The sequence below is a fragment of the Drosophila simulans genome, chromosome 3L (genome assembly GCF_016746395.2).
Source record: "Drosophila simulans strain w501 chromosome 3L, Prin_Dsim_3.1, whole genome shotgun sequence".
NCBI classification, from domain to species: domain Eukaryota; kingdom Metazoa; phylum Arthropoda; class Insecta; order Diptera; family Drosophilidae; genus Drosophila; species Drosophila simulans.
Genome location: NC_052522.2, coordinates 7,735,848 through 7,763,702, shown reverse-complemented (window position 1 = coordinate 7,763,702; position 27,855 = coordinate 7,735,848). Strand labels below are relative to the sequence as shown.

Sequence of the window (27,855 nt, the reverse complement as noted above, 5' to 3'; positions counted from 1 at the left end):
CTTTTCAAATTCTCAAGTGTTTTCTTCGAATAATCTTTTCAAATTAAAGGACACGCTTTGGAACGGCAAAATATTTAAAGTGGGAGAAAATTTAAAAAGCGGGAGGCATCCTTAAACAATCAAACATTAAACATTTATAAACAAACATTTTATACACATTTTTTTAGCTTTTGTGTTGTGATTTTCATCATTTCATATGATTTTGTGATGTATTTTAATCATCTGATCCACTCTCTTCCATGTTTCTATTGTGTTGAATTAAATATGTTCGAGCATTTTTAACATTTTTTCAGTTGCTGTGCGAAGCGATTTCCCTCAAACCTCCCGCCATCCATTATCCAGCCTCCTTCCATCCCAAATGTTTTGTTAATTGTTATTTAATGGTTATGCCGTAGCTTAAGTCACAACTCATATAACATCTAATTTGGTGCGGTGTCTGGAATTTCTTCTGTAAATAACTTTGGTTTCCTATGGTCTACTCAATTTTTTTTTTTTCTGGCCAGCGCACAAAATACAAAGAAGTAGAAACACAACCAAACAAAGCAGCACAATAAGTATTTGAATAGCATTTATTTGCCACACACAAAACACACACCCCACACACACTGGTTATAGACTTTCGTTCAGCTTGAATAAATGTTAAAAATGCCAACTAGAAAACAGCGTAGATAAACAAATTGAAACAATAAATGGAGAGGAGAATAAAATCGAGCAAACCTTTAACCGTCTAGCACGAGCGATTCCTTCGCATTTGGGTGAATTATTATTATTTTCTTGATGGACTAACAAATATTTACACAAATGTTACTCGTTCTCGGGGCAGAGCAATTTGCATTAATGTTCCGTAGCTTCACACTTTTGCCTCGTCTCGTTCGCCAAGATCTTTGCCGTTTCAAAGTGCTGCCAAAAATGTGCACTAAATAAAAATGTTTTGTTTGGCCTTTTTGCATTTGATGAATGTGTTCAAAATTTATTGTGCTTGCTGCTGCTGTGCCGAGCTATATCTATCTATATACCATCTATATAGACGCTTGATTGACTCCGTTTCGTATAATCTAAATTAGCCAGCAAACAAAACATTTTTTGCGATCTAGCACATTCCGCATCTCTTTTACACACACTAAACGATGGATCACGGATATTAATTTGCCATGTTCTCTTCCGTTCAGGTGGTTGACGAGCACACGACTTTGACAAAGCCGGAGCCGAAGAATAATCACACGCATATCCTGAAATCAGACTGGTTCTGGTATACCATACAGAATGGCTATGCCAATGAGATGGACTATCTGTTTGGCGACGTAAGTAGATCACTATTAAATTGTTTACCAGCTGACACTAACATTGAATTATTTTTGATCTTACTTTAGTATTTGGATAGCATCACGAATACACCGAACACAGATCGTCGGGATTCCTTACCCATTAGCTTTAACAAGAGGAAACGCAAGCGTTTTTCGCAACGCATCCAGCTGGAGGGTACTCCGTTGGGTTCCGGAAAACGACGCTCCTCCGTTTCGGATGCCGGTCTACTGTCCGTATCAAATAGTTTGTTCGACTGCACCACCAGTCCGGATAAACTGGAGTCGGATAAGCTGCTGCATGCCGAGCCGGAGGCGAGTGATGCCACTCCAGCCAAGAAATCGATGCGCTTTAATCACTTTATGGACTTTTATACCACAGAGTCCAACTACGTGGGCATATTGGACACCATACTGAATGTAGGTTGAGTAACTTGTAACTTGCTACCTATATCAGTTTTATTTATTTGTTCTACTCGTTTTCAGCTTTTTAAAAACAAGTTGGAAGAGTTGGCCGAAACCAATGATCCGCTGCTCAATAAGTCGGAGATCAAGACGATCTTTGGCAACTTCCTGCCTATCCACGAGGTACACCAAAGCATGCTGGAGCATCTGCGGAAGTTGCATGCTAACTGGCGGGAGGATTGTCTTATTGGAGACATAATCATTCAACATCGCGACGAGCTGATAAAGGCGTATCCACCATACGTCAACTTCTTCGAGCAGATGAAGGAGCAACTGCAGTACTGCGATCGGGAATATCCGCGTTTCCACGCCTTTCTGAAGATTAATCAAACGAAACCGGAGTGCGGACGCCAAGGTCTACAGGATCTGATGATCCGTCCGGTTCAGCGATTGCCCAGTATCAGTCTGTTGCTAAATGATATCCTAAAACATACGACTAGTGGCAATGCAGATCACGGACGTTTGGAGGAGGCTCTGAAAGCCATCAAGCAGGTGACACTGCATATCAACGAGGACAAAAGGAGGACAGAATCGCGCATGGCCATCTTCGATATATTCAACGATATCGAAGGGTGTCCGGCGCATTTAGTGAGTTCCAACCGCAGCTTTATCCTAAAGTGTGAGGTGAACGAGCTCTCCGACTCGCTGAGCGGTCGTGGTGATAGCCTGGTCCTGTACCTGTTCTCCGATTCCATTGAGCTGTGCAAGCGGCGTTCTAAAGGATTCAACACTGCAAAGTCGCCAAGCACGGCCAAGACGCATAAGCATCTCAAACTGATATCCCTGAATACGATCCGGCTAGTGATTGACATCTCGGATAGTCCAAGAGCTTTTGGTTTGCTCTTGCGGGGCGATAAGGAGAAGCTCTATACGTTTACGATCAGTGATGAGGAGACGGATAAGTCGGTCTATGTAAAGAAATTGTGCAACCAGATTGCAGCCCACACCTGCCGTACTGATGCGGTAAGTGTTTGCATACACAGTTTAATATTCTGGAATTTATGTTTTTATTATTGTTGTGCAGGACAAACTTTTGATTTGTCGTACCTCCCAGGAACTGGAGGTGGACATAAGCGATGTGAATGTCAGCACGCTCAGCAAAGCCTTTAAACTGGCAGCCAAAACGCGACTCAAGGTGGGTCCTTAAAATGTTTTTACCATAAAACTTTTCTTATACTAATTTTCGTTCTTTTAGGTGGGTCGTGCTTTCTCCTTCAACAAGACGCCCAACAAACTGAAACGGGCCGTATCCACGATGATGACTTCGCCGTTTGGCAGCACCAACTCTCTAACACCTGCCTCTCAATTGGCCCAGATGCGTTTGGCCAGCTGCACGAATATAAATGTGTGTACAACTACAGCATCGAAGTGAACAAAAACTGATGTATAATTATATTTTTGTAGGAGGTTGATGATGAGGACTGTGCAAGCATGCGAAGCAGTTCCCCGTCAACACAATCCGAGATGCTAGTGGTGCCGCCACTTTCGGTGCAACCCACGCGGAAAAACAAGGCCGTTGTTGGCCGCATTTAGAGCTGATGATGATGATTCCACAGTCAATTTGTGTATTCCATTTTGGAAGTCTCTTTGGAGAGAGACTCGCTTGCAGTGCTATTCCCTGGGCATTGGTCGCCCATGTCCGAGTGCATAAACAAGCTTCGAATTCGAAATCTCACAACACAACCAGAAACAAATTATCAAGCGTCCAATATTGTTTAGATTTTAAAATGTATTGTTAAGTTGCACATGTCGATAGGAAGGCTCGGAAATGTTGAAGCGTTTGCCGGAGCTGTCGATTGATCATGATTAACTTGTAAATAGTTCTCCTTATGTGTACCCGTGCCCGAATAATTGTGTCGCGTCGCTAAATGTAACCAACTACTCATTGCAGTGACTAGGGATCGAATTCACGCACGCACCGAACGATCGATTCGAATGGGTTTCGGTCGGATGATCGCCACACCGCAACAAGCTGTGAATGTTTACTGAGTAAATTTTTTAAAAACCCTACCTTACCATATTGATTATAACTCAACGATTTTGCTTGAGTAGGCAATTACGACCCTAAGTCGTAAGGCATTCAAAGCATGAAGATGTTTAAGTTAATATATGAACCATGATTAAAGGAAAACATTTTTAAATCAAAGCATTTTTAATTCTTAGCTTTGAAGCTGCAAAGTAGGCAACGAATTGCACAAACTTTCACAGATACCTCAACCTCACCCCAAAAGATGCCATTGTTGCGGATAGAAAATTAGATTTTTAATTTAGTCTCCAGAACAATTTTGTAGGGGCAATTCCAAGTAAATATTCATATACACTAAGCCAATCTTATCTTCCACACTTACGAATCTGGTGTACAAAAATAAAAATATACTAACGTAGAGGACCTAAACAATCACCTTCAGAGTGTATAAACCGATTTGACGCCCGAATTGAATTGGCACATTGCATCCGAATGAAGTTGGTACTGCAAATTACGCGATTGCATATGAAGGAGTGTCTTCAGCTTCTGTCCGATCTCCAGAATGGCCATTTCGTTACTCCCGTTGGCAGTCCAAACCGCTGTAATAGATACATCTTTTATCAATGTGGAGATCTTTTGATAAACTTACAGATTTTGTTGCTCATGCTACGTATATTGACGACAGCTCCGCAGATCTCGTCGGAGTATTCAAAATTTTGGCCTACCATAAGCAGAAGAATGTCCAGCCAAATTTTATCCAATTCCGCCTTGGCACTCTTATTCACGGTGACCAGCCAGCGACCACCCTTGATGTTGGCTTCATCCTCCCACATGGGTCTTTGGGAGTAGAGGATTTAAGTTAGCATCTCACAACGAACAATGATTTATTCGTACTTTATGCCCTTCTTGAACACGGCGTAATCGCATCCACTCTTCAGCTCGGCTGGGCTCTTGATGGTATGGTACAAGCTCCAGAAGGTCTCCACACTATCAATCTCGGTAATCTCGTTCAGCATGTCCTTCCAGTGCTTGGAGCGATTGTATTCCAAATACCACAGGGTCCACACATGCTCCAAAGGATGCTTGTACTCGACTTGGTATATCTCTTCATCGATAGGTTTTGGGCTGTTGCACTCCAGTGGAACACCTTCGTGGTGATGATGATGATGCTTATTGATATTGTCCAGCTGATGTTGCTGATCCTGCTGCTTAATTATATCAAGACTTTGCACTTGTGCACTGGCCATGTTGTTGGTTGGTTTGTTTTTTTTCTCGATACGAAGAGGTAACCTTAATTTAATGCTGACGGCTGTGTTCTCCACAAATTTTGTCGCGATTCGAGTGGGAATTGCTTACTATTAACCAAAAATACTTTAGCACATTTTTTTAGACCTAAACAAAACCTGTAGAAAAGAAGGAAATGAAATGACAATGACACCTGGAAGTGTGTATACTATGCTGGTGTTTTTTTTAATATAAATTATTTTTATTCATTTATAAATACTGCAAAACTTAAGACAAATCAATTTACATATTGTTAACATAGAAATGCGCGCTTGGTACTTAAAAAAAATAATAACATACAAAATGAAAATGTATGCACTCTATTCCAATGGTCAATTAAACACTAAGCGGAGGCACTAGAGAAAACAAATCGAAACAGCTACGGGGCGTACAAAAAATAAAAAAAGCACGGTTTTCGTAACCATATTTGAAAAGATTCTCAAATTTTTTAGAAATACGTTAATAAATTAAATCAAGGCTGCTTTTGAAAGTGATTCATGCCCCCGTCTAGACCCATAAAACAGCGGCTGCATCCTCGTTGGACAAAGTGGAGAAGCGCTGGTAGCGATTCGCATTGCGGTAGGTTTTCGAGGGCGATGGAGCGGTGGATATCTGAGCTTGAACCTGTACTTGAACTTGAGTCTGGTTTTGCATGGGCAGCCCCAACATATTTATTCCCGACTTTAGTGTGGAGTTCCTGCTGTCCGAGGACATGGACAGGCGTCGCTGGTTTCCATTCATCAAGGTGGAACTCAGGGGCAAGCCGACATCGTGAAAGGAGCTAATCGAACTGAAGCCACTCTCATCCTCGGTACTGGAACCGCTCTGTTTATTGCTGGTGGGTTTGTTATTGTTATTGCTGATGGCTGTGTTGCTGGCGGTGGTCTGTGTCTGCGTCTCCTCATCCGTTTCCACTTTCGAGGAGGAGGATGCCGTCGAGGAGATGGTGGAATGCACCGAACTGTCGGTGGAGCTGCGCAACGATAGCCTCGAGTCGCGCATGTTGTTGGCCCGCAGAAAGATGAGTTCCGCATTTGATTTCCCGCCCGGTGACGGAGTCTCCAGTGTGGCACTCATGATACTGGTGGAATTGTGCAATGGTGGCGTCAGTAGTGTCATCACCGAACTGGTTTTTCCCTTGCATAGACGGTGATTTCCCGAGGGCAGCGATGAAATGGAAGCGAGCGAGTGGCGCGGCTGCGTGAGATCTGGTTGCTGTTCCGAGGTGTGCAAAAGGTTCCTTATGGTTCTGGCCAAACGAAAGGCCTCCTGATTTAGCTTTTCCTCGGCTGCCTCCGGAGCCGATAGACGCGACTTGCAACCGCCACTGCCTCCAGACTTCTTCGGGGATCGACGCCTTTGGCGGAGAAAAAACATTTCGTTATTAATTGTTTGAAAATTATTAGCACTGCTATTGATCTCCCCTTACCATGTGAAGTCCTTGAAGGCATTATAGCTTCCAGCTGGTGCAATCGTCTCGTAATTGTGCTCCTCATCCATGGCATGCATTGATTTATTCAACATCAAATTGGTGCTGCTCCGGGCGCGTAGATATGAAGCGGATCCGCCACTGGAGGCGTCATCATCCCGGGCATCGCTCTGCAGGGAGCTGTTGCCCACTCCATGGACATGATGCAGACTCTTGGAGCGGGCAATCTGCTCTCCATTGCGTTGGGTCTGCTGGAGCTGTTGCTGCAACTGGTATCGCTCAAAGAAGCGAGCCACCTCCTCCATAACCGCCCGGTACATCTCGCAATTGGTTTCGGTCTGGAATTTAGGATTATAAGGTGATTTAGAGTACTTAGGGTGAAAAGTGGTGTTGGTTGAAAGTGTAATATAGTAGCTAGTAGCTTTAGTACGCATAATGAAGATAGATTAGATAGATATTGCATCTTTTTTTTTGAAATGTAACCTCAGAAACTTATGGCCCATATTTTAAGTGAGCTTTCAGCTCGGTTGTGCATAAATCTTCATGTAAATCTCATTCAATCGACCTTTCTCCGGCCAACTCAGTCTGTATTTCCCCTCCAAGTCTTACAGCTTGGCTCCAATGTGCCAGGTCATTGCTTTGACACATTGATAATGCATTTGAACCGATGACTTTAATTTATTATTTATGTTAATTGTAAATGATTTTTTCTTGGCAGCAAACATTTGTGGAGCAGCAGCAGCAGCATCAGCATCATCATCAGCCTATAAAAACTTTCACTTGATTTGTTATCGCGCCCCTTCTCCTCTGCGCGCATTTCTCTACTTCATTGTGCTGTGGGTCTTTGGGCCATATCAGCATCATTGGCCAACTTGATTGGGGGGAATGTCGCTTTTGGTTAACTTCTGTGGGCCAAATTGTCTAATTATCAAATGCCATTCGAGTCTATGGCGCTTGCCAAATTGGCAGAGACCTCAAAAAGGCGTTAAGATTGCTGATTGCCATCACCTGGCAGGCACACGCCCACCTCCCAGGCCATTTGAAATTTGGCCAAAACGGGTGGGCATGCAGTTTATATGTATATATGTGTATATCTGCTGGTTTTTGGGGGGCTTCACACGATGCCAAAATAGTTGGTGTCTGGCTGATTATGTAAGTTGGCGATGCAGTCGTTGCTATTGCTATTGCAACGCTTGGAAATTGTTGCTAATTTTTCATTGGACGTTTTTCCGTTTTCGGAGGTTTTCCTACTGCGTGTTCGCCAGAGGTTTTCATTCGAATTACGAATTGTTTTCGTGTGTCTGAGATTTATTTGAAAATGATGTGGAAATTGTTGCCGGCGCGCACTGCTGCTGCTGCTGCTGTATTTGATTTCGATTTTGTTATGCTTTGTTTAATTTCATTAATGCCCAAAGTGTTTTAGCCGTCGTCGAGCAATTGGAGCTGAGAGGATTCGGCTACGAATTTTGATTCCGATTCGGACTCGCTTGGCCTGCCAGCAGCTTCCCATTCAACGCATTTCCTGGCTACACCGGTCGGTTTGGTCTGGGATCTCACCGGTGCATAAATTAAATGCGGTTCCCTCCCATCGACTGCATCGTCTACTCAATCAATCAATCAATCAATCTCGCCAGGGTTCCACCCACGCCTGCTTGGTTTTTCTTTTCATTTAAAATGGCCAAAAAGTTTTTCCATCGCGGTTTTCCTGCCTTCTAACCCAGTTTTCCGTTCGCCAAACAAGAAACGAACTAAGCTACAGAAAATATTTATCTTTTCTTATTATTTTCATTTTTTTTTTCTGGTCACTGCATTGTTTTCTTTTTGCAATTTTCCAAGGCGCAGACCGCCGGCTTTCCAAGTCAACTTCATTGGGGCTCATTTAAAAGCGCATTAAATCGAAATGAAAGCGTAAATATTTTCGCTCTTTCAGCGGCATCCGTTGGGTGATTATGCGTTGCATAGAATAGCCTCGAATTGAAAGTGTTCGGAGGGGAGAAACTGACCAGGTTGGACTCCAGATCTCAGCGTATCCAATGTGAACGTTGAAGGTCATTTCGTCGTTTTCGAGTTCAAAGTTTGTTACGGTCAATTGGGAGCAAAGCCGGCTTAGTGCACTGGTCTAGTTTTCGATTGGGAAAAATCTCTGATAGTTGGGAAAAACTAGTCATGGTACTGTACAGATACAAATGTATCTCAGATGTATTTCAAATGTTAGATTTATTTATGTTTTATATTCTGGCATAAGTAAGAGAGATAGAAAGATTTTAGTAAAATTCACTGTGAGATTCCCACGAATTCTTCTACCTTTTTGCACTTCTTGTTCGCCAAGCTTAATAACATGCCTATAATTTGTAAATTCTTTACAGCTGATTTAATCAATTAATTGTGTGTGAGCACCTCTAGGATTCCTGTTTGAGAATTTTCAGAATGCCCAAGTCACTTCATTGATGGCCAACATATTATTACACACCATATAGATACCAATCAGAATTGTTAGACTCAATCTGGCGCTTCTCACTTTAACAGTAAGAGGTTTTCAGAAGGCAGAAACCCGTCAGCTCCATTAGCAACCTTTTGTGAGGAAGTATTAAATTAATGCAGCTGTTGGCCAAAGGAAATGGTCGAAAGACAATGAAAGACCCACGTTGACCAAAGACCAGAACAAAGCAATGTATAGAAAAGTCCGTCCGACTCGCAGTGTGGAGTCTATAATTAAGCGTCCAAGAAGAATTCTGCCGCCTAATTGCGATGGGGCAGGCATTTGGCCCTCACCGGGGAGGAACTATGAAGAAAGGAAATGCCTCGATTGCTACACGTGTAAAACATCACACAAATATCAAGAATATATATACAAACTGTTGTTATAAAAAGTTATATAATTGGAGTATCAGGTATTAAAAAAAATATTCTTTTAAGAAATTCCCAATTTCTTGCAATAAATGGACTCAATAGAATCTAAATATGCCGAATTAAAGAATTGTTAACAAAAATAACAGTGTAAAAGAACCAAACCTAACAAGCGAGTATGTCTGATGACTGAATCGTTCCCCACATCTCGCACATTTCCATTTCCATTCCGATTTGAGTAAATTAAGCGTGAGAACTATTTGAATAAAAAATGCCAGAGACAGGAAAACAGGTTGATCCAAGGAGGGCAACAGAAGTTTTCAGCCAAAGCAGATCGAGATCGAGATGGGGTTTGTTGTGGGGTTGTTGGGTTGACTTGGCACTTAACACAGTTTCCTCCAGTCGAGAACAGAAATCACAAGTCACGTTTGTGTCTTGAGTCTTTTGTTTCGTTGCGGATTTCTTGCTGTGCCTTTCGCCGGCTCATTCACTCACCTGTTTCAATTGCCAATGCAATGTATCCACCTGATTCTGCAATATGACAGCCTCGACATTTAGTTGATGTTGTTGCTGCTGCTGCTGCTGTTGTTGTTGTGGTTGTTGTTGCTGCTGGTGGTGGTGATGGTGGTGCTGATGTGGCTGCATTTGCTGTGGCAAGTCATAAATGTGGCTCTGGATGTGGTGGCTGGGTGCGGCCAAGATGTTGGCATCCTGCAAATGTTGTCACAAATAAATACATATATGGATAAGTTAAAGAAAAATGCCAGAAAAATGCGCGTTAAATTAGCCGGGCAAAAACGAAAATTGCAATTTGAAAAATGTTGTCAAAGTGTTGGACAACCACCCAGTGGCTGGCAGGCTGGTTCGCTTTTAATGCGAAATCCCGCGCATATAAAAACCACCAAAAGCGGAAAGGCTCAGGTGAGCAGCTTTAACACCAGCCAGACCATCCAAAGTTGTACAATTAATTAGAGAAAATTATTTACACAATACTCGCACTCGCCTCCTTTGTATTTATTTTGTACATTACTCCACACACTGCATGGCTTTAAATTTCTGGTATACTTAACATTTTCCACATTTATTAAGGCTGTGGATATAGCGAGTTAGCTGGTCAAGCGCATAACCCGTTTGACTCTGGCCAACCATGTTTTCATATAACTTTGCTTTTATTTTGCCCATTTTTTATGTTCACGGTTTACTTTTTCTTTTATAACATCATTTTTTCAAAGACTTTGACCCACAACTCGAAATTATAAATGGGGAAACTTATAGAAGTTAATATACAAAATGAAGAAACAAATTTAAAAAGCATGAGAACATTAGACCATGAAATGTAGTTAAATTACAAAACTGTCTAGATCAGACATTTAAATTTTTTTTACATATTTATTAATTTAAGCAAAGAAAATTTCAAACTAAATACCATTGAAATGACATTACAAAATTTTTCAAAATTTCGTTTTCACAGGTAGTCCATTAATAAATGATAGAAATAAAGAAAACGCGAAAAAGACAATTACTCTTCATGTTGCTACATAAATCATTTGAAGTCTGACCTCCAGTATTTGGACCAACTAATGATGTAATCTCTTTTAGCCCACTTTTCACGCCCACGCTCACGCCCACTGCCCAAAAGACAAATTACCGAAAAGACATAGACAAAAAAAATAGAGTTTTCATCAAATTTGATTGCAAATGTTTGCTTTGTTGTTATTGGCACAATGCAAATTATCATTTGCGGTTTTCCAGACTGCCACGCCCACACCCAGGCCGCAACCGCCCCCCTTTCCATGGCTGCAGGGAAAAACCAAAAATGTGGTCAGCTCAAAACTCAATTTGGTGCAATTTTACGCTTGTTAATGAATGCATTTGCCGCTTTTTTTTCTTGCTGTTTCGTTTTTGGTTTTGATTTATTGATTATAGGCATAACGGCCAAAAACAAGATTTTGCGGGGAGATGAAATGGTTTTGTTGCCCCAAAGGCCAAAATAGGAAATAAATAATTGTTAATGAACAGCTTAAAGCGTGTGCATTGGCAATATTCGTGCTATTTGCTTAAAATATTGTATATGTAATTATAGCTGCTCGACCATATAATTTGTATACTATTTATTTTTCACCCAATGAATCAACTAACACTTTTCCGGAATTTAAATGTTAAAGAAACAACTATTTCCTAAAGCCAAATTTAACCGACTAACCTAAGATACTTTTCCCATGTGAAAGAATGATGTTCTTATATTCCCATTAATGTATCATTCTTGGATTTCTATCTAATATGCATATGAGAATATTCCCAGGTTTCTTCCTGCATTCCAATTCCGGAATCACTTATCAATTATTTTTAATGAATTTTCATTTGGTTTTAATTAAGAATATCTTTGGGCAGGCGAAACATGCCCATTTCCTTGGCAATCTGAACGGAAAAGCAATTACGTAAGGGTATATTGCATATAAAAATCCACTTCTCAAGTAATCAGTTTTCAACTTGGGCTCCAGACTTTTGCAAGCATAATTGGATTCTTGTGAACTGAACTCCCACATTCTCGCCTCGAACTAATTTGCATGAGGTGGAGTTCAGAACCCAAACAAACTAATTAAAATGCGTTACAATTCACAGGAAAACAAGCAGGTAGAAATTATATGTATTATCTCTGCAGAGGGGTAAATAAGTTTACAGTGCGGGTGAGTCTGGGTTGTGTAACCCCATTCCAAAGCCAAGTCTTCTTGGCATCTAGAACTTTCCTGTTTTCTTCGTTGGCAACAAAATGTCAATTGCAAATGCAATTGCCGTTCTTCAGTTAAAGAATCTTGCACATTCCCATCTACATATACCTACATATTTACACGTGAATGCAAAGGATGTAGAGCTGGCTAATATGACAGTGCGTTTCATAGAAGTAGATCTTCCCATCCTCCCACATCCAAGCTCGTCAATGTGCTATTTATATGTAATGAAATAAAAGCGCCGCAACAAGCAGAAGAAATCTGCATTTCAAATAGGCAGCAACAGCAAAAGCAGCCAACAATTGCATGCTCCAGTAATCTGCAATTGAAGGAGATTTTGGGGGGCGAGCGGGGGCCATGGCAACAAGTGTGCTAAAAAGGGTTGCCACGCACGAAAGAGACGGCGATTGTTGGCCCGAAAGAGACGGAGCGTTGATGATGGCCAATTCCCAGGCCATACATATGCCATGAAACTTGGCTCGTCTCCATTACCAACTCCGTTGTCGTTGTTATTTAAATTGTTTTGCGCTAGAACCGAACCGATGTACCAGCATGTTAAAGGGGGCGGAATGCATGTGTGTGTGGGTGTGGCCGATGGGGAAAAAGGGTCAAATAGCAGTTCACGCTTCGCTGACGAGATCCCCACAATCTCCAACAGATCCGACTCGCTTTATTTAGTCTGCAATGCGATCACAAAAACATTTCTGACTAAATAACTAAACCCATTTGCTCACAATGAAGCTGCAACTAATTAAAGTGTTGCAACAGGAAGTGGAAAATGATGGGGTTCTTTTTTTTTTTTGTATCAAGAGGCAGGAAGGCAAACAGGAAGATGGGTAGAACAAAGTGCTTTTGAAATACTAGTATTGGAAAATATAATTTTTCACTTTAATGTACAAAATTCAACTATTAAGTATAAAGCCTGTTTCCAGTTATGCAATTTCTTTTTTTTAGACAAATATATGCAAAAATTGCAAAAACTTCAAATAATGGTATTCATCTCCAATACCAAAACTCTGACTAACTCGATTAAGGGCTTGAGATTTTGCATTATTTCCATTTTAGCCATGCCTGGCACACTTTCCGCTTTAAATTCAACTTCCCCTTTGTATCATTTTCAAGGCAAACAGACAGACATACAGAAAGTGCAAAGAAAAACTAGGAAAATGAAAATGCATAGAAAAATGAGCTTAAAAATATTATGCCATTACAATGAGATGAAGCCGTAATGAGTGGGTGGTAATTGCCTGGATTTGCTCAGCGATTTGTAGGCAGCTGCTCCGCCGAATGGAATTCAACTTTGAATTTCGCTCCATCAGGCGGCTATATGGATAATTGTCATTATGGTTATGGTTTAAGATCTGCATTTGGCACGACTTTCTCACATGACAAAACCAAAAACACACAAAACAATGACTAACTTCAATTGTTTTTTTAATTTTTTTTAATCTTTTTACGTCGGCAATCTTAAAGATTCGCTGATTGCCGTTTATTATTACGATGGCTTTTGCCAAGGAATTTCTGCTCATTTTTTGTCGCAGTCATTATATTTTCTTTTTAGTTTGTTTTCCGTTTTCATTTTCATTTTGTCATTTGCACGGAAATTGGGTTAATTTCAAAACAGCAACTTCCTCGCACTCGCACTTGCATCTGAATATTTGAATGTTGCGTGACGTGTGCCCTCAGCTGGAACTATTTTCGATCAAAAAAAGTGGCTCCGATTGTTGCCAATGATTGAAGATGGAGATGGAGACGTGGATATCTATCTGTCAACGGGTTTGACCTTCATTAGGCCCAAGCTTGGCTGATTACCTGCAATGTGTCAGTGTCTATCGCAGCCTATCTGTACAGTGAAAAAAATTGCCTTACTTTTACTTACTCATCTATAAAATTGTAGAAACTTAAGAAAGAATGGTACAATTAGAAATTAATTGCTAAAATTCTACAGAGAGCTATTACTAACTATGTATTTTTTTCCAGTGCGCTGCTGGATAGTCTCTTCCCGTTTTCAAATGTGTAAAAGTATTCCAACTATTCCCCGCCAATTGCATTGACAGTGAACCAAAACCAAAACCAAAGCCAACAATCAGCGACAGTCGGCGGATGGACGGACTTGGCTTTTGTTTACTTGTTGTGTAAGCTGATTTGGCTTGAACGGGTTGGTTAAATGTGTTTTAAATGGCCCTCTAATGGGGCTCAAACGCAGCCCTTTGTTGTTTCCTCATTGTCTCTTTAACTGGGCACAGAATCCCCACCTTTTTCAATTATTCACCTTCCTGCCTTTCTTTTGTTTGTGGGCGTTGGCCGACACGCCCCCTTTGTCGGCCGCCCTTTTACGCATAATCTATTTCAATTGTCTGACCTCCCAGTGTTGGGTTTTCTTTCGGGCCAGTCAATGTCGATTTCCATAGTCAATACAAAATGAAAATGAGCAAAAACCAATTTAATTAATTTGATGATATATTTTGCATTATTGGCGATGTTAAATTGATCTATTTAACAAGATTTATTGTGGAAAAATAATGATAAATTGATGGAGGAGTTGCAAAAATTAAAAAAGGTTACACGAAGGAGGAGAAGTGGAGAATTAAGTGCTTTACAATTTGATATACAAATTAAATGATTTTATCTTAATTTTTGTTGTTAACTATTTGATAGATGTGCAATTGATGTGCGAAAATACTAAATAAATTTAATGAAATAATTATTTAATGAAAAACTTTATTAAAAATGCTCATATAACAAGGTTATGAAATTTGCGCACACGAGTAACAGAACTTAATTAATAAAATACTGAAGTGAAATAAATTTGATTGATATTAAGCATTAAATGAGACACCAAAAGTTTTCCCAACTGACAGACAAAGAAATATAAGTTATATATATATATAAGTTTTTCCCCTGTCAATCTGTCAATGTACAATTCTTGTTTCTGCCGTCTGTCAATCCGAATCCGCAAGTTTGTCCGCCGACCTTTTTCGTTAAACTCCGTAAGCTTGGCCCGTAACTTTTCCGGCAATCTGTCTATATTTACCCGGTTGTGTAATACAACCGCTGGCTGTTTGTCTTTCCACCTGGTCGTGTAAATATTAAATGAACAAACTTTAAGTTGAGCAGAGATAATCAGGTTTAATTGGCACACGACGAGCTATTTATCCGTTTAATATTTTATTGTATATCATATGTATATTTTTGTCAGTTATCTAATATTTGCTGTCTACTTTACAAATGTTTGTGTTTATTTTGCCTATTTAATACCTACAGTCTTCATATTTCTCATTGTCAATCAATTTTCAATTCAATTTTTGGCAGATATATATTTTTTTGTAATTTTTGAGGTTTCTTTCTATCATTCAAAAATGGGTTCAATTGGCCGGCGGCTGATAGTTGCAGCCACTTTTTACAGAATTCAAGAGGTTGGGGCATATTTTTTTGTTAGCATATTCGATTCGCTCTCTTGGGCCAAACACTTGAGAAATGTTTTTCGAGAGTTTCTTTCTTATTTTTGCCAGCTTGGAGAATGTTTCTTGCAAATCACGCAAATGGATTGATTACGCCCCTTCGCAATTCGATTAAACTCGCTGTCCGTGAGCAACTTTCCGTTCTAATGAAGCCAAAAAAAAAAGAAAAAAAAATAGCCCCAGAGAACTCAATTGAATTAATAGAGAATTCCCGATTCTCGATTCCGTCGTCGTGGCCCCGAGAAGCCTTTTCTTCACGCCTGAGATTTGGCCAGATTCGAACTGCTTTCTGACGTTTGATGTTGATGGCTCTCCGCCATTCGAATTGGGTACACGAAATTAAATTTTCCAAGTTGATTGAGTGCGAGAACGTTTTTCCAGTCGGACTTCGTTGCGACTCTTTTTCACAGGGAGTTTGCTGTGTGGGCCGAAGACTTGTTTTTCACGGTACATGCATATACATACATATACACAAACGTATAGTTTTTAAACATTATTCCATAAAGCCATTGGCCTTCGGTGACCAGGCAAAAGGAGGGGCGCCGACCGGGAGGAGGGTAAAGGTGGAGGGGCAGAACGGAAATGCAAAGCGACAGGCAAAGTGCGCAAAGAGCGGAACTGGAAAATTGTGCTTGGCTATTGACGGATGGTTTGGGCCAGGCCCGAACCGAACAGAACGCTTCTGACCATCATCTCTACCTGTTTCTATCAGTTGGTAGGAGTGGGATAGGTAATTGCATTCTCTTCCTCATTTAAGTTTGCCCTTTGCTGAGGAGTTATTAAAATTAGCCACGGACAAGGCTATAGAAAAACTTTAAAGAACTTGAAGTTAAATAATTTCACTTTTTATACTCTAAACTATAGAGTACAATTAACTTTTATAATTATATGGAAACTATGAGTAACTACCATATTATAATTGTAAAAATTATAGAACATTACGTTTTCTTTACTTTTTTAATCATTTTTAAATATTCAATCTGATTTAAGCGGAATTCCCTGTTTTTAGGTCTAAAAACTGTGCGTAACTTTAATGAAAGTATTATTTTGATTTGATTTAGGTACTTAATGTTATTTTTGGCACCTTTTAGCATCACATTTTCTTGCTCCATTAACTGTTATTTTTATGGGCTGTCATTTAGCTACATTTTGTGGAGCTTTGTGCTCGCATCAATTGAATTCACTCAGCGCCCAGAATTAACAGTTAAACGCATTCGCACGACCGCTCCTCATGTAACATAGGCTCAAACCCCCAGCCCCACACCCCAAACCCCGCACCCCCCTGCAATGGAGCCCCATTTATTAGCCACTTCGGCTGGCACGTTCTTTTTAATTTTCTGATAACTACAAATAGGTTCGACACTCGTGCAGCAAATTTTACCGCTGCTTTGGTATCAAGAGGTTTTTTTTGGGGGGAGCAGTGGGGCCTGGAGGAATAAAGGGGACTAAGGTCTGAACACCCTGTGCATAAATGATGAGCTGAACAGAGGTTTCAGCACGATTTTTTGTTTTTTCGTTCTTGTCTTCGATTCATTTTTTTTCCTGGTTTTATTTATGCGCCTCTTGTGGCTGCCTCATAATTCAGTGTGTTTGTGTTAGTGGCGGGTTACATCAATTGTTCGGATCCTCCGCATCTCGAGCTCCTTGCAAATGCAATTTAATTGGGAGCACTTCGGTGGGCAAACTCTATGGCCCAGGCACAAGCCCCACTCATTCATTCTCTTTTCCAACGTTTGCCGAGCTAATGTCAAGGATTTCTCTCTTCAAGGCCACTCGGATTTGTGGGTGGTGGGTGGTTGGGTGTTTCGGGCAAGGCGTTTGGTTGTGGACCGGCAGGTGAGACACTTTAGAGCCCCAACACGCTTCAAGTGTCTGCGATTTGGTTTTACGATATTTCTTACTGCCTTTTATTTTGTTGTTGTTATTTTCCTTTTTTGTGTCTTTTCTTTTTTTTTTTTGCATAATTTTCGACTTGCGCTTAAAGTTTCAGTTCACGTCGTCGGACGACCGCAGCTAACTTCAGCATTTTTACATTATTTATCAGGCACGCTATTCCATGTGAGCATCTCAGCCAATTCATTACGTATATATATTTATTTTTTATGTCTTTCGGCAAACTCTTTTTGGTTTTCAGTGTTTTTTTTTGGCAGAATTCACTTTTCTGGTGTGCGGCTTTTTTGGTAAAAGGTTCAACGAACTGAATACGAAAGTATAGCAAAGTTCAACATGAGGTGAGAAAAGCCATTCGAAACTATATGTGGCATGTGGATTCTATTATCTCATTGTTTTAAAATCAAGCATGTTTGAAATACATTTTATACATTTTATGTCTTCAACTTTTAAAGAGAATTTGCATATATGTGTAATTTAATAAAAACTCTCTCCAACGAGGAAAACAAGATCATATCTACGTAAATGTAATTAAAACTCACTGAAAAATCCAATCAACCCAAGATCACCTTAAGATCTAATGCTCATGGGATATCTGCGCAATTATAGATCAAATGCCTTGCCACTGCAAACACACCTTAGTCACATAAATGCCCAGCACTCCCTAATCCACATCCAAACGCTGATTGTCCAACCAAAAAAAAATAATAAAAAAAAAGATATAAACAAAATAGCTGAGGAAATCCAAGTAATATGCACAAAAGAGCCGGCAAGAAAAGAGTAATGCGAAAATTACATAATAATTCTTTTTTATGTGTCTGTCCATTCGTTTGCCTTAGCCGACTTGCAAAATATATTTTTAAATTGTTTTTTTTTTGTGTTTTTCTATTTAAGCAACTTCACCGCGCTGTCTCGCTCTAACACTGTGTGTCTGTCTCTCTCGCTCGGCTGTTTTTATGCTTGAAAAATTGGGACAGCAATTTGCACGCTCTCGACGGCAACAACAAAAAGGCATTTCGAATATGTTTTTTAAATTCTAACGGAAGTCGTGTGTTGTTGGCATTTTTGTTGGTGGTACTTTTTGACCATTTTTCTAGACTTGGGCGCCGCTGATGACCCATGCTAATTGGCTAATTGCGTTTAATTACCACTCAACATATATTCAGCTGGGAGCCGGGAATACGTTTGTTAATTATAATATTTTTCAATTTATGTTAATGTGCGCGTCCAGAGTGAGGCGGCTCATTAGCGTTTTAATTTTGGCCAGCAAAAATGACACGCGAGTGGGAAAGAACACTTATGAAAATTTAAATCTAAACGGGTAGACAGGAAGTGAGATGCAGAACCATTGGGAAAAACTAGTGTGGGATGTTCTTTTGAGGTGGAAGAATTAGTATGCATATTATATTTGTAGTTTATGCTTAAAATAATAATAGCAAGAAACATAAACATCTTTTAATTGCCAATAAAAATATTAAAAGCATATAAAAGAGCTGCAGTCTAATAGTTCCTTTATTTGTTTACTTGTCGCTTGTTTAAACGCCACAAGTGCCATAAATTCCACTCGAATTCCATTCAACCTGAACTAGAACTTTAAATGGCCATAGAGAAAGTCTGGCCATAAACACTATCTGCGAGATACTTGGCGCGCTTGCAACTCAATTCGTGAGATACTTTTCAGTCGGAGAGATACAGATACAGAAACTGTAACAGTGGCGGCAATTAAAATATTGTGCATGGCAAACTGTAAACCAAGAGATTTATGAGCCGCCAAAAAGGCAAAAAGACAGCAAAAAAAAGGGGCGTGCAAAATAAACTAAATTTAAAGAGCACTTTTCCCTTCCGCCAGCAGCGAATGCGTGTAATTTATGTCGCAGACAAAAAAGATAAATTCCGAACCAAAGTGGGGAAATAGAGCTATAAATGCACATAGCTGGCGAAATGTGATACGGAATGATTAATTTGATAGGGCCTAGAGCCGAGCAAAAAAGCCAGCATCCCGTCGAGCTCTGTTTTGCTTATTAGTTTGTGTATCTCGTAGATACTTTTTGTTAATGGTGTTGTTGTTGCTGATGCTGTTGCTGTTGCTGCCACTGCTCGGACTAGTGCAACACGTTGCATGTCAATGGCCATAATTAAGCATGCGAAAACGTAGCAAATGAAAACAATGCGGGCAGACCCCACAAAACCACTCCACACTGAAAAAAAAATGTTTATTGCTACTTTAACGATTTGCAAGCTTTAACGAATTATTTTTTTCAAGAAATATAAAATTTTTATTTATAAATGGTTTTATAGTTTTTCCAGCACACTCTATTATTAATTTCGAATTGATTAAAATTTATTTTAAAAATTCATTATCAAGCACAACGATTTTTTTCAAGTGCACTAAGTTTCCATCTCCATTTCTAGCATTTGTGCGCCGCTCTTGCCAGTTTTCCATGCATTTTGGTGGCAGCTCTGTTGGCCATTTTCATTAATGGTCTGGCTGCATTGTGGGGTGCAGTTGCCTCCCCTTTTGCCCTCCCCCCTCTTTCTGCCCCACCCTCTGTGGTTGATCCCCTATCCCCATTCCATTGTCTTGCTGGCTGCATTGTTTTGGCTGCATTTTGATTTGAGCCACAGCATCCACAGATATGCCTTCGCTTTTCCTCCGCTTTTCCACCGCTTTTCCCCTTCTCGACACCCCGGGGCTATCATTATTTCAATGTTCATTGCTCGTTCTCTTTCTGCATTTGCGCCATTCTTTCTCCCTCTGTTGCATTCTGCATTCAGCATTCTGTTGTTGTAATGCAGCCAAAGAATTCGCAACCTCGAGCCGAGATCTTTTTCCTCTGTCACTTGGGGCATCATTTCCATGGACCACCGCCCACCCAACCGAGAACCACCCCTATTATTGCCCCATGACCTTTATAAGCTGCGCTGTTGACCTTATTTGTTGTAGCTATCCTTTTTTTTTTGGGGCCCTGGCTTTAAGTGAAGTTGAAACTAAGCAACTTAAGCTCGGAAATTAGTTATGAGCATCGGGCAAACAAAAGGCTTTCTGTAGCGTAAATATTAATTAATTTAAGCACACAGCAAGAAAGTCCTATGAGTAATTTAAATATTTTTGCTTCACTGAATTTTCGCCTTTCCTTCAAAAGCTTACATTTCACACGCTGTCTTAGGTTTAAAACCTCCCAGAACCCTTATCAATGAAATTTCACATTTTCCCACAACATCTTTCTTTGTTGACCCCTTTTCATCTCTCCCTCTCTCTTTCTCTCTCTCAGCTTGTTTAAAATACGTTTTAATCTAAACGTTGTTAATTTAGTTGTTACGCTTCAGACGCATCCAAACAAAAAATCCAAATCTAGATAAAACAATCGTTTTTATAACGAAAAGTTATATGCGCAAAAAGGAAAAGAGTTTCTCCGAAACAGAAATGGAAAATGCACTGGGGGAAAATGTGGGCAGTTCCTGCTTTGATTGCGTCTCCAACTTGACATGTGTACGCTACATGTCTACATGTAATGGGAGAATTCAGCGAATGAAGACAAAGACCAAGGCAACCAGAAGAAGCAGCAATTGTTGCTGTTGTCGAGGCTAGAATTTATTATTTCCGCCAGCTTTAAAACTCCCCTGTTTTTCTCTTCGAAAAGTTGAGTAAAAAGGGGTAAAAGGGGGGACAGCACTCAACAGGTACGCATGCGCAACGCAGTACGTCATGAGCAACAGTGAAGCTTCCACGGAAGTCAGAGTGTCTTACATAAAAAAACAAGCTGGTTGAAAAATATATTTTTACTGAAGTAAATTGCCTATAAATTTGTTAAAGAAGCTGATAATAACATTATTAAACTTAAATAGTAGTTAACAAAAGTCAAAATGATTCGTATTGATTTACTTCAAGTATGCATTACATAAGAGGTTGTTTGGTATGAAAGTATTATTATTAGTTACTAAATAATCAAACTAGAATATTATGAAATTTTAGAGAATGAAAAGTCTCCCAGTTGATATCCCAACGAATTCTACTTTCAAAAGTTCTAAACAAACTAAGTACAACATATTTTGTTTTCGAGAATTCTCAGTTACTGAAGTTTCACTGTAGTTTTCGGCGATCGCCGAGGGTGGTTGCTGAAGGGGAACGCGGACAAACGCAGCGAAACGCGTTCACTGCGGGTCCAACTTTTTTTTCGTGGATGTTTTACTTTAATTTCGGTTTACCTTGTTGCTCCTATTGTTGTTGTAGTTTTGTTATCGGCGCAATTCCGCCTTTTGAAATTTGCTGCTCTGCTGAGCGGTTTTTTCTTCATTTTTTTTGTTGTATTTTCGTTATTTTTTTTTTGCGGCCTTTTTCGTTGTTATTGTTTTACACTTGATGAACTCACTACGAGCCACCAAACTAAAACTGCGAAAAAGCAAAGAGAACTTGTCTCTCAGACTTTTATTATATGATATAGATGGTCATGGTCTGGCGGCTTCACGCTAGTAAACTTTGTTTATTAACCAGCTAGTTTTCTTGTATTGCTTGCAGGTTAAATGAAAATCTATGATTTTTGTACCAAAAATTAGTAATGAATCATAAAATGTACTCATTTTAACTTTGAACCAAAAACCACTAGTAAAAATATCTAGTGTACTCATAACTTTCGGTTTTTCCATCATTTACTTTCGTTGAAAGATAAACATTCAATGTATTATTATTCCAAAAAATAATTAAACAAGTTTATTTAATTACTTTGTTTACTTTGAGTGGTGGAAAAATCAGGAAAAAAATTAAGCTATTTATGCCAAATAAATCTGAAATTTATATCTGCAAAATTTATGTTCGCATTTGATTAATTGAGTTAATAAAGAACGAATTAAATTTCGTGCAACAGAGATGTTGCTGCTGAAATTTCCATTTGTTTGAAGTGCTTTATATATATAGCATTCCCTCCTCTTCGATGTTTCCTGATTTTTCAGCAATTACTTAGTGGAAGCACTTGAATCTGTTTCCCCTTATGTGAAGCAATTTTTCTATTACCAAACCTAATTGTACTCTACTTTACTCTTTTTCTTTTGCACTTTCGAGGCGTTTAAGTGATTGCCCAAACGCAAATAAAAGTTGACCAAAAAAAATATAAAAAATGAAATGGAAAAGCAAACTTTAGTTAAACCAGTCCTAGGTAAACGCAAACTATTTCAATGTGTCAATCCAAAAGCGCTGAAAAGAGTGGGGGAAAAGTTGGTGAGATGACCAAATATTATGGCCAAATAGTTTCCGGCTTGGGAAAATGCCTAATGAGACTGCGGCGATGAAAGACGATTTCACGATCAGGCCAAAATGCAAAATGACTTGGACCAGCCAGCCAGCTAGCTCACTTTGTCAGTCAGTCAATCAGTCAGTCGGCCATTCAGCCATTCAGCCATCCAGTCCGTCAATCAAGAGACTTGCCAAATGGAAATACTTGGCCAAGTTGAGATTTTAGCCATAGAGCCATGGAGTAGCGGCCAAATTGGAATGCCAATGCAGACACGAAGCTCCTTTTAAAATATTTCCCAAATTGTCTTGACAGTTGCGATTGTTACGGTTATTCAATCTTAAAAAAAAAAGGAAAAAAAAACATCAAAAGAAAAGAAATTGTTATGATTTCTTCAGCATCTTCAGCTTCTTCTTCGCCTCTATGCATTTCATTCATTGCACTTAGCCGGCTATAAATGAATAAAACATTCAAGTCAAGTTAACCCATTTCTGCATTCATCTTCTCCTCTCGGTGTTTTTGCTTTTTCGGTCTTTTTTAGTCCATGCAATATTCGCACGCGTTGGCCAGGCTATAAATAAATATCACACTTGTCGAGGAAATTCTCTCTCTGCCTTCCTTCGCTGACGATTTATGTGGGAGCTATCCCGGGAAAATCGGGGGCTATGTGGACTGGCGGGGCAATCAACTCCCCGATGCGTTCTGTGGCCAGCGCCAAATGCACCAGATCAACAGACACATTCATTTTATTCCTTGGCCCGGACATACAGCTTTTTTTTTAATGGCGGCCCATCAGTCTTGGCCCAAAAGTTACCTGCTAGAAGTTTTTTAAGCCATCGGTGCTGAGTTAAGTGCACTTAATTTATCCCGTTCAAGATTCTTGGCTTTATTTGGAACTAAATGTTTCAAATTTTTGTTTATATAATTTATTATTTTTTTTTACATTTTTGTTGGAGGGTACCAAAAAAGCCTTCATAATCCAATTAACTTTTTCGTCATGCTTCAATATATCTACTTTTTTTCACTCTTTGCGTAATGCAACCTGGGGCAAAGTGGCGTCTGCACTTCTGCAACGCCCCCTCGGCACTTGCAACACCACCACACACCCACCACCCCCTTTTGTGGCACCACCTCAGTGGCGTTGACGATTGACGAGCAGATGGAATGAAATTGTGGCCGAATGGCCGGGAGCACTCTTTCCATATCCCCCACATATTGTACATATCCCATGTGAAGAAGGGGCTACAGGCGATGATGCGGTGATGAGGCCTGGGATTTCCAACGAAGTGCTATAAGAAATTTGGTGTTTCTTCTTTGGCTTTTACCCAGGGAAAATAAATAAAGCTGCAGATTTATATGGACATCGTTTCAAATGGGAACATGTGAGAAGAAATTTGCATTAGTTTATGGAGTTTATGGTAAGCCAATGAACTCTATAACAAATGTGACTCGGTTGTGGATTTTAAAAAAGGGAATTCTTAGAGAAACAACATAACTTGGGTTACTAAACCTTATATTAATTTTGCAGAGATTTTTGGTATTCGATGAGCTAGGGAAAACAATATTACTACTGGTTCGATAAAATGAAGTCTGCTGAGCTTGCGTATTTATGACCCTATTAAAATTCATCCAGCAAGATCAGCTTTTTAAGTTTTTACCTTATCGAATACTTTTGTCACATTGAGCACTTATGCATAGGCACTTTTTACGCTTCGTCTCAATCTTTATTCAGTAGCTTGATATGCGATCCCTTATTATGCTCTGAAATTACCTTCAATTACCCTAAACGACAATTAGAAAAGGCAAAAATATAAACGCTACCATGTAATACTACTACGCTGGTCATGGTCTTATAACTTAAATAATAAAGACATTTCAGCGATATGACAATCTTTGAGCTAAACGCACCGAATGACAAGAGATGATGATGTATGAATAGTGAGGGAGTAGCCCAAAATCAAGGTTAGGTAATGCCATACTTAGTGTAATTAGGAATAACAATTAAAGCAGTTGTCATGCAAATTATAATTAGTCAAGCGCAAAAATCCACATACAATTACGTAAGAGTTATCAACTAAAATGTAACCCAAACATTTTCTTTCAAGTTTTGTGCTCATAATTGAAAATAATATTCGAATATGCCACTGTAGTTCAAAAGTGTCATTAACAATTATTTGCCAAGTACAAGGATAGTTAATGACTAAAAAAAAGATGGTTAGTTACCGTAACTTAGCTCGACTTCGATGGGTTAATGCCAGATGGATTGGGTAATATACCCCGTAAGGTCAACGTAATTTGACTTCTATTCACGCCTGCCAGCGATGGCCATTGTAGTTGGTAAGTCAGCTGTCAACGAATGCGGTTTGTTGTTGATACTTGAGTGTTTTTATTTTTTTTTTATTTCACCGCCAGGCAATCGAAAGTGAAAACCCGATGCAATGAACTCTACTCCGCGGGAGGATGAAACTGTGGAGCATGCAACTCCTACACCACAAGTTGCAAGTTGCAAGTAGGGAAAGCAGCAACAGCAGCAGCTGCGTTAGAAAAATTCAAATAATGCGACAACGGAGCCATTCAAGTGTGGCCAAGAGGCCGCAGCAGCAAACAAACGAAACCGGCAACAATATCAAGTGACAATCATAAAGAAAAAGGAAAATATATATATAAAATAAAAATAACAAGCTTTTGTTGCCACTTTTTCTCATTACGCTTTATCGGCAGCTATTAAAGCCGCAAAATCTTGGCGACATTTCGTAATGAGGCTTGTGATGGGAGGGGGATTGGGGGAGGGGGGCTTTGGCCATATCCGATTGCCAGTAGTTTTGCATGCCCAAGACAAAAGGCCATCAACTTGTTGAAAGTCTGTTGCTATGACTGCCGATTTCAAACCGAAAATCGGATATATAAGTCCACCCGTTTTGGCCTGGGAAATCGCCAAGCCAAAATCCGAACATTAAATTGTAGCTTGACCTTTGCACGCAGTCAGTCGCTTTTTCGAACGCTTTAGGCCCGAAATAACACAAAATATAGAGGGGGCTGAAACAACACACGGTAATTCTTTGGCTAATTACTGTTTAGGCCAAGACCTTGCTAGCATTTTCTTTAAACAAAAGTTTTGCTTTCGATGTTTACGCTTGAGTTTTCAGCGGAATCGGTGGGTGATTATGGCATATTTGCTAGAGAACGAATTGAGGAAATATTGTGATTGTTCGATAAGGTCAAAGGGTGTGGGGGGTGGGGTGTATGATGACGGCAGAGGCCTTCAAATCAAAGGAAGTGAAAATTGGAGGTGGAAACATCTGATTTTATGGCAGAGGAAATATAAAGAATTCGTTGCAATAACTTGGGAAATGTTTTAAGCTGTTAAAGGAAAGAAGGAGAAGTGAGGAAAAGAAAGTTATTAGAAAAGTTATTACCCTGTATTCCTAATGTAATAATGCACAAAAATGAAATAGTAATATTACCTAGAAATATTACCTAGCAATTTCTTTTAGCTAAGTTACCCTGATGCAACTTTCAATTCCACTTGATGTTCGCTGCTGAATTCATTGAGACACTTAATAAATGTTACACTTCAGCCCCCCAACTATCCCCCCTTATCACCCTTATCAATGCCAAGTGAAGTTTACTCTCCAATTTCGACCCACACACGACACTTTTCGCACATAAATCAAGTTGACCTTAAAAAAATCAGCGAAACAAAAACTTTGACATACCATGGCCAGCAACAACAATAATAACAACAACAACAACTGCAAGACGCCAAAGGAGGCGACGATTTTTGTGGGCTGAAGAGGGGGCAGTGGGGTTGTTAAGGGGAGGCTGTCAAGGCTACGTGACAAACAACAAGGTGACATAAATATCCAGTTGCTCCAAAAAGGAAACTAAACTTTTTTCTTTAATGCCAAGGCAACATAGCAAGGTGCAAGGGAGCCGGGGGATGTGGGGCAGAGTGAGAGGGGAGGCGGAGACGCGTTCCAAGCAAAGAAAGCATAAAGTGATACAGTGGGCACTCGCGTAACAGAACTTCAGGGAATTCCAAGTCATAGAAAAGTGAACTTGAATTCAGAAAGAATTGTTAATTAAATTACACAGTATTAACTGCATTTCCTCATAACTTTAAATATTTTGCATTACTAGAGAATTAAAATTCCGAGAATTCTCCATGGCACAGAGATTACTGTACTAACCTGCTGCTGTGCTGGCTGATGTGTCGGTTGCATTGGCCAGACGAGATTGAGATTCCTGGCGGATTGTGCCGGTGGTTGTGGATGCTGAGGGGGATGGGGCGGCGGCTGGGCGGTGAGCAGCTGATTAGCGGCGCCAAAGTGTATCATGTTGGCGGTGTGACGTCGTGCTGGCAGAGCGGGGGGCGGGGTGGCGCAGGGGGAATCCTGTTCGCTGTCTCTCTCTAGCGATTCCTGATTCTCCAGTGGCTGCTGCTGTTGTTGTTGTTGTTGTTGTTGTAGTTGTAGTTTGGCCTCGTTTGTTGGCGGCTTCTTGGGCAATGTCAATGCATTGTTGTTGTTGTTGTTGTTGAGCGAAAGCGAACGCGCAAAAGAACTTTTGAAATAGCGACACGGCATCTGGAAATCAAAGTCAAGATCCGTTGTCTGCTGCATGTTTGTTGTGGTTTTGTGCATTTCTATTGGCTAAAACGGGATTTCTTTATTTATATATTTGAATTTTCCCTTATGCTGCCTCTTTCTCTGCTATTTTTTTTTTTTTCGTTGGTCTCTTTTAAATTGGCATTGTTGATGTTTTCCTCTTTAGCGGTATTTCCCTTTGGATTATTGCATTTTTTCACGCACCCATAAGTTCACTTTCACACACTCACACACAAATCAATTAGTTTTTGACACTCGAACGATTTTTTCCAATTCAATTTAATAGAAATTCAATGGAATTCAATTTCTGCGATTTATTCGCGCGCGCATAACACAAAATAAAATTCATAAAGCCGCAGCTAGATTTCTTTTGCTGTCCGATTTGTTGAGCTTTACTGTACTAAAATCCAGAAAAATTGGGCAATATTAATTCGTTGAATTGTTGTTTGATTTTCTACTGCGTACTGTTGTTATTGTATATTCAGAAATATTGTTCTGCTAATAAATAGCTTGTTTTTCAACTATTCAACAGTTTGCTGCTTCTTGTAATTCGCGCGACTTTTCCCGGCCGAGGTGGAAACCTAACTGGAAGACCAAACTGTATGTTACCGCCAAATTCGCAGACAGTATGTGCTTGGGTCACCCTGCTTG

General features: G+C 39.9%; 3 protein-coding genes across 9 annotated transcripts in view; 1 reads left to right on the top strand and 2 right to left on the bottom strand.

Moving 5' to 3' along the window:
• Positions 1-3,907, top strand: part of LOC6737184 (protein ECT2) — a 15,649-nt gene extending 11,742 nt beyond the window's left edge. For all 6 annotated transcript variants that reach the window (XM_016169992.3, XM_016169989.3, XM_016169994.2 and 3 more), the window contains 6 exons: positions 1,170-1,301; positions 1,371-1,721; positions 1,788-2,729; positions 2,791-2,901; positions 2,962-3,111; positions 3,171-3,907. In XM_016169992.3, coding sequence (XP_016030888.1) covers positions 1,170-1,301; positions 1,371-1,721; positions 1,788-2,729; positions 2,791-2,901; positions 2,962-3,111; positions 3,171-3,299 — 1,815 coding nt within the window. In that variant the 3' untranslated portion in view covers positions 3,300-3,907. The remainder of the gene's footprint in view (positions 1-1,169; positions 1,302-1,370; positions 1,722-1,787; positions 2,730-2,790; positions 2,902-2,961; positions 3,112-3,170) is intronic.
• LOC6737183 (eukaryotic translation initiation factor 4E1) lies at positions 3,359-5,027 on the bottom strand. 2 transcript variants are annotated; one of them, XM_002083993.4, is made up of 3 exons: positions 4,627-5,027; positions 4,382-4,569; positions 3,359-4,331 (listed from the first exon to the last, which is right to left on the bottom strand). In XM_002083993.4, exons 1-3 carry the CDS (start codon positions 4,977-4,979, stop codon positions 4,171-4,173), a joined length of 702 nt encoding a protein of 233 aa, XP_002084029.1. In that variant the 5' UTR covers positions 4,980-5,027; the 3' UTR covers positions 3,359-4,170. The 2 variants fall into 2 exon arrangements, with proteins under 2 accessions (XP_002084029.1, XP_016030884.1); XM_016171055.3 differs by having other exon boundaries at positions 4,458-4,569; positions 4,627-5,023.
• LOC6737182 (G-box-binding factor) lies at positions 5,005-27,855 on the bottom strand. Its single transcript, XM_016171054.3, has 4 exons — positions 26,788-27,855; positions 9,788-10,003; positions 6,446-6,783; positions 5,005-6,373 (listed from the first exon to the last, which is right to left on the bottom strand). The coding sequence occupies exons 1-4, from the start codon at positions 27,238-27,240 to the stop codon at positions 5,524-5,526; spliced, it is 1,857 nt and encodes a 618-aa protein (XP_016030883.1). The 5' UTR covers positions 27,241-27,855; the 3' UTR covers positions 5,005-5,523.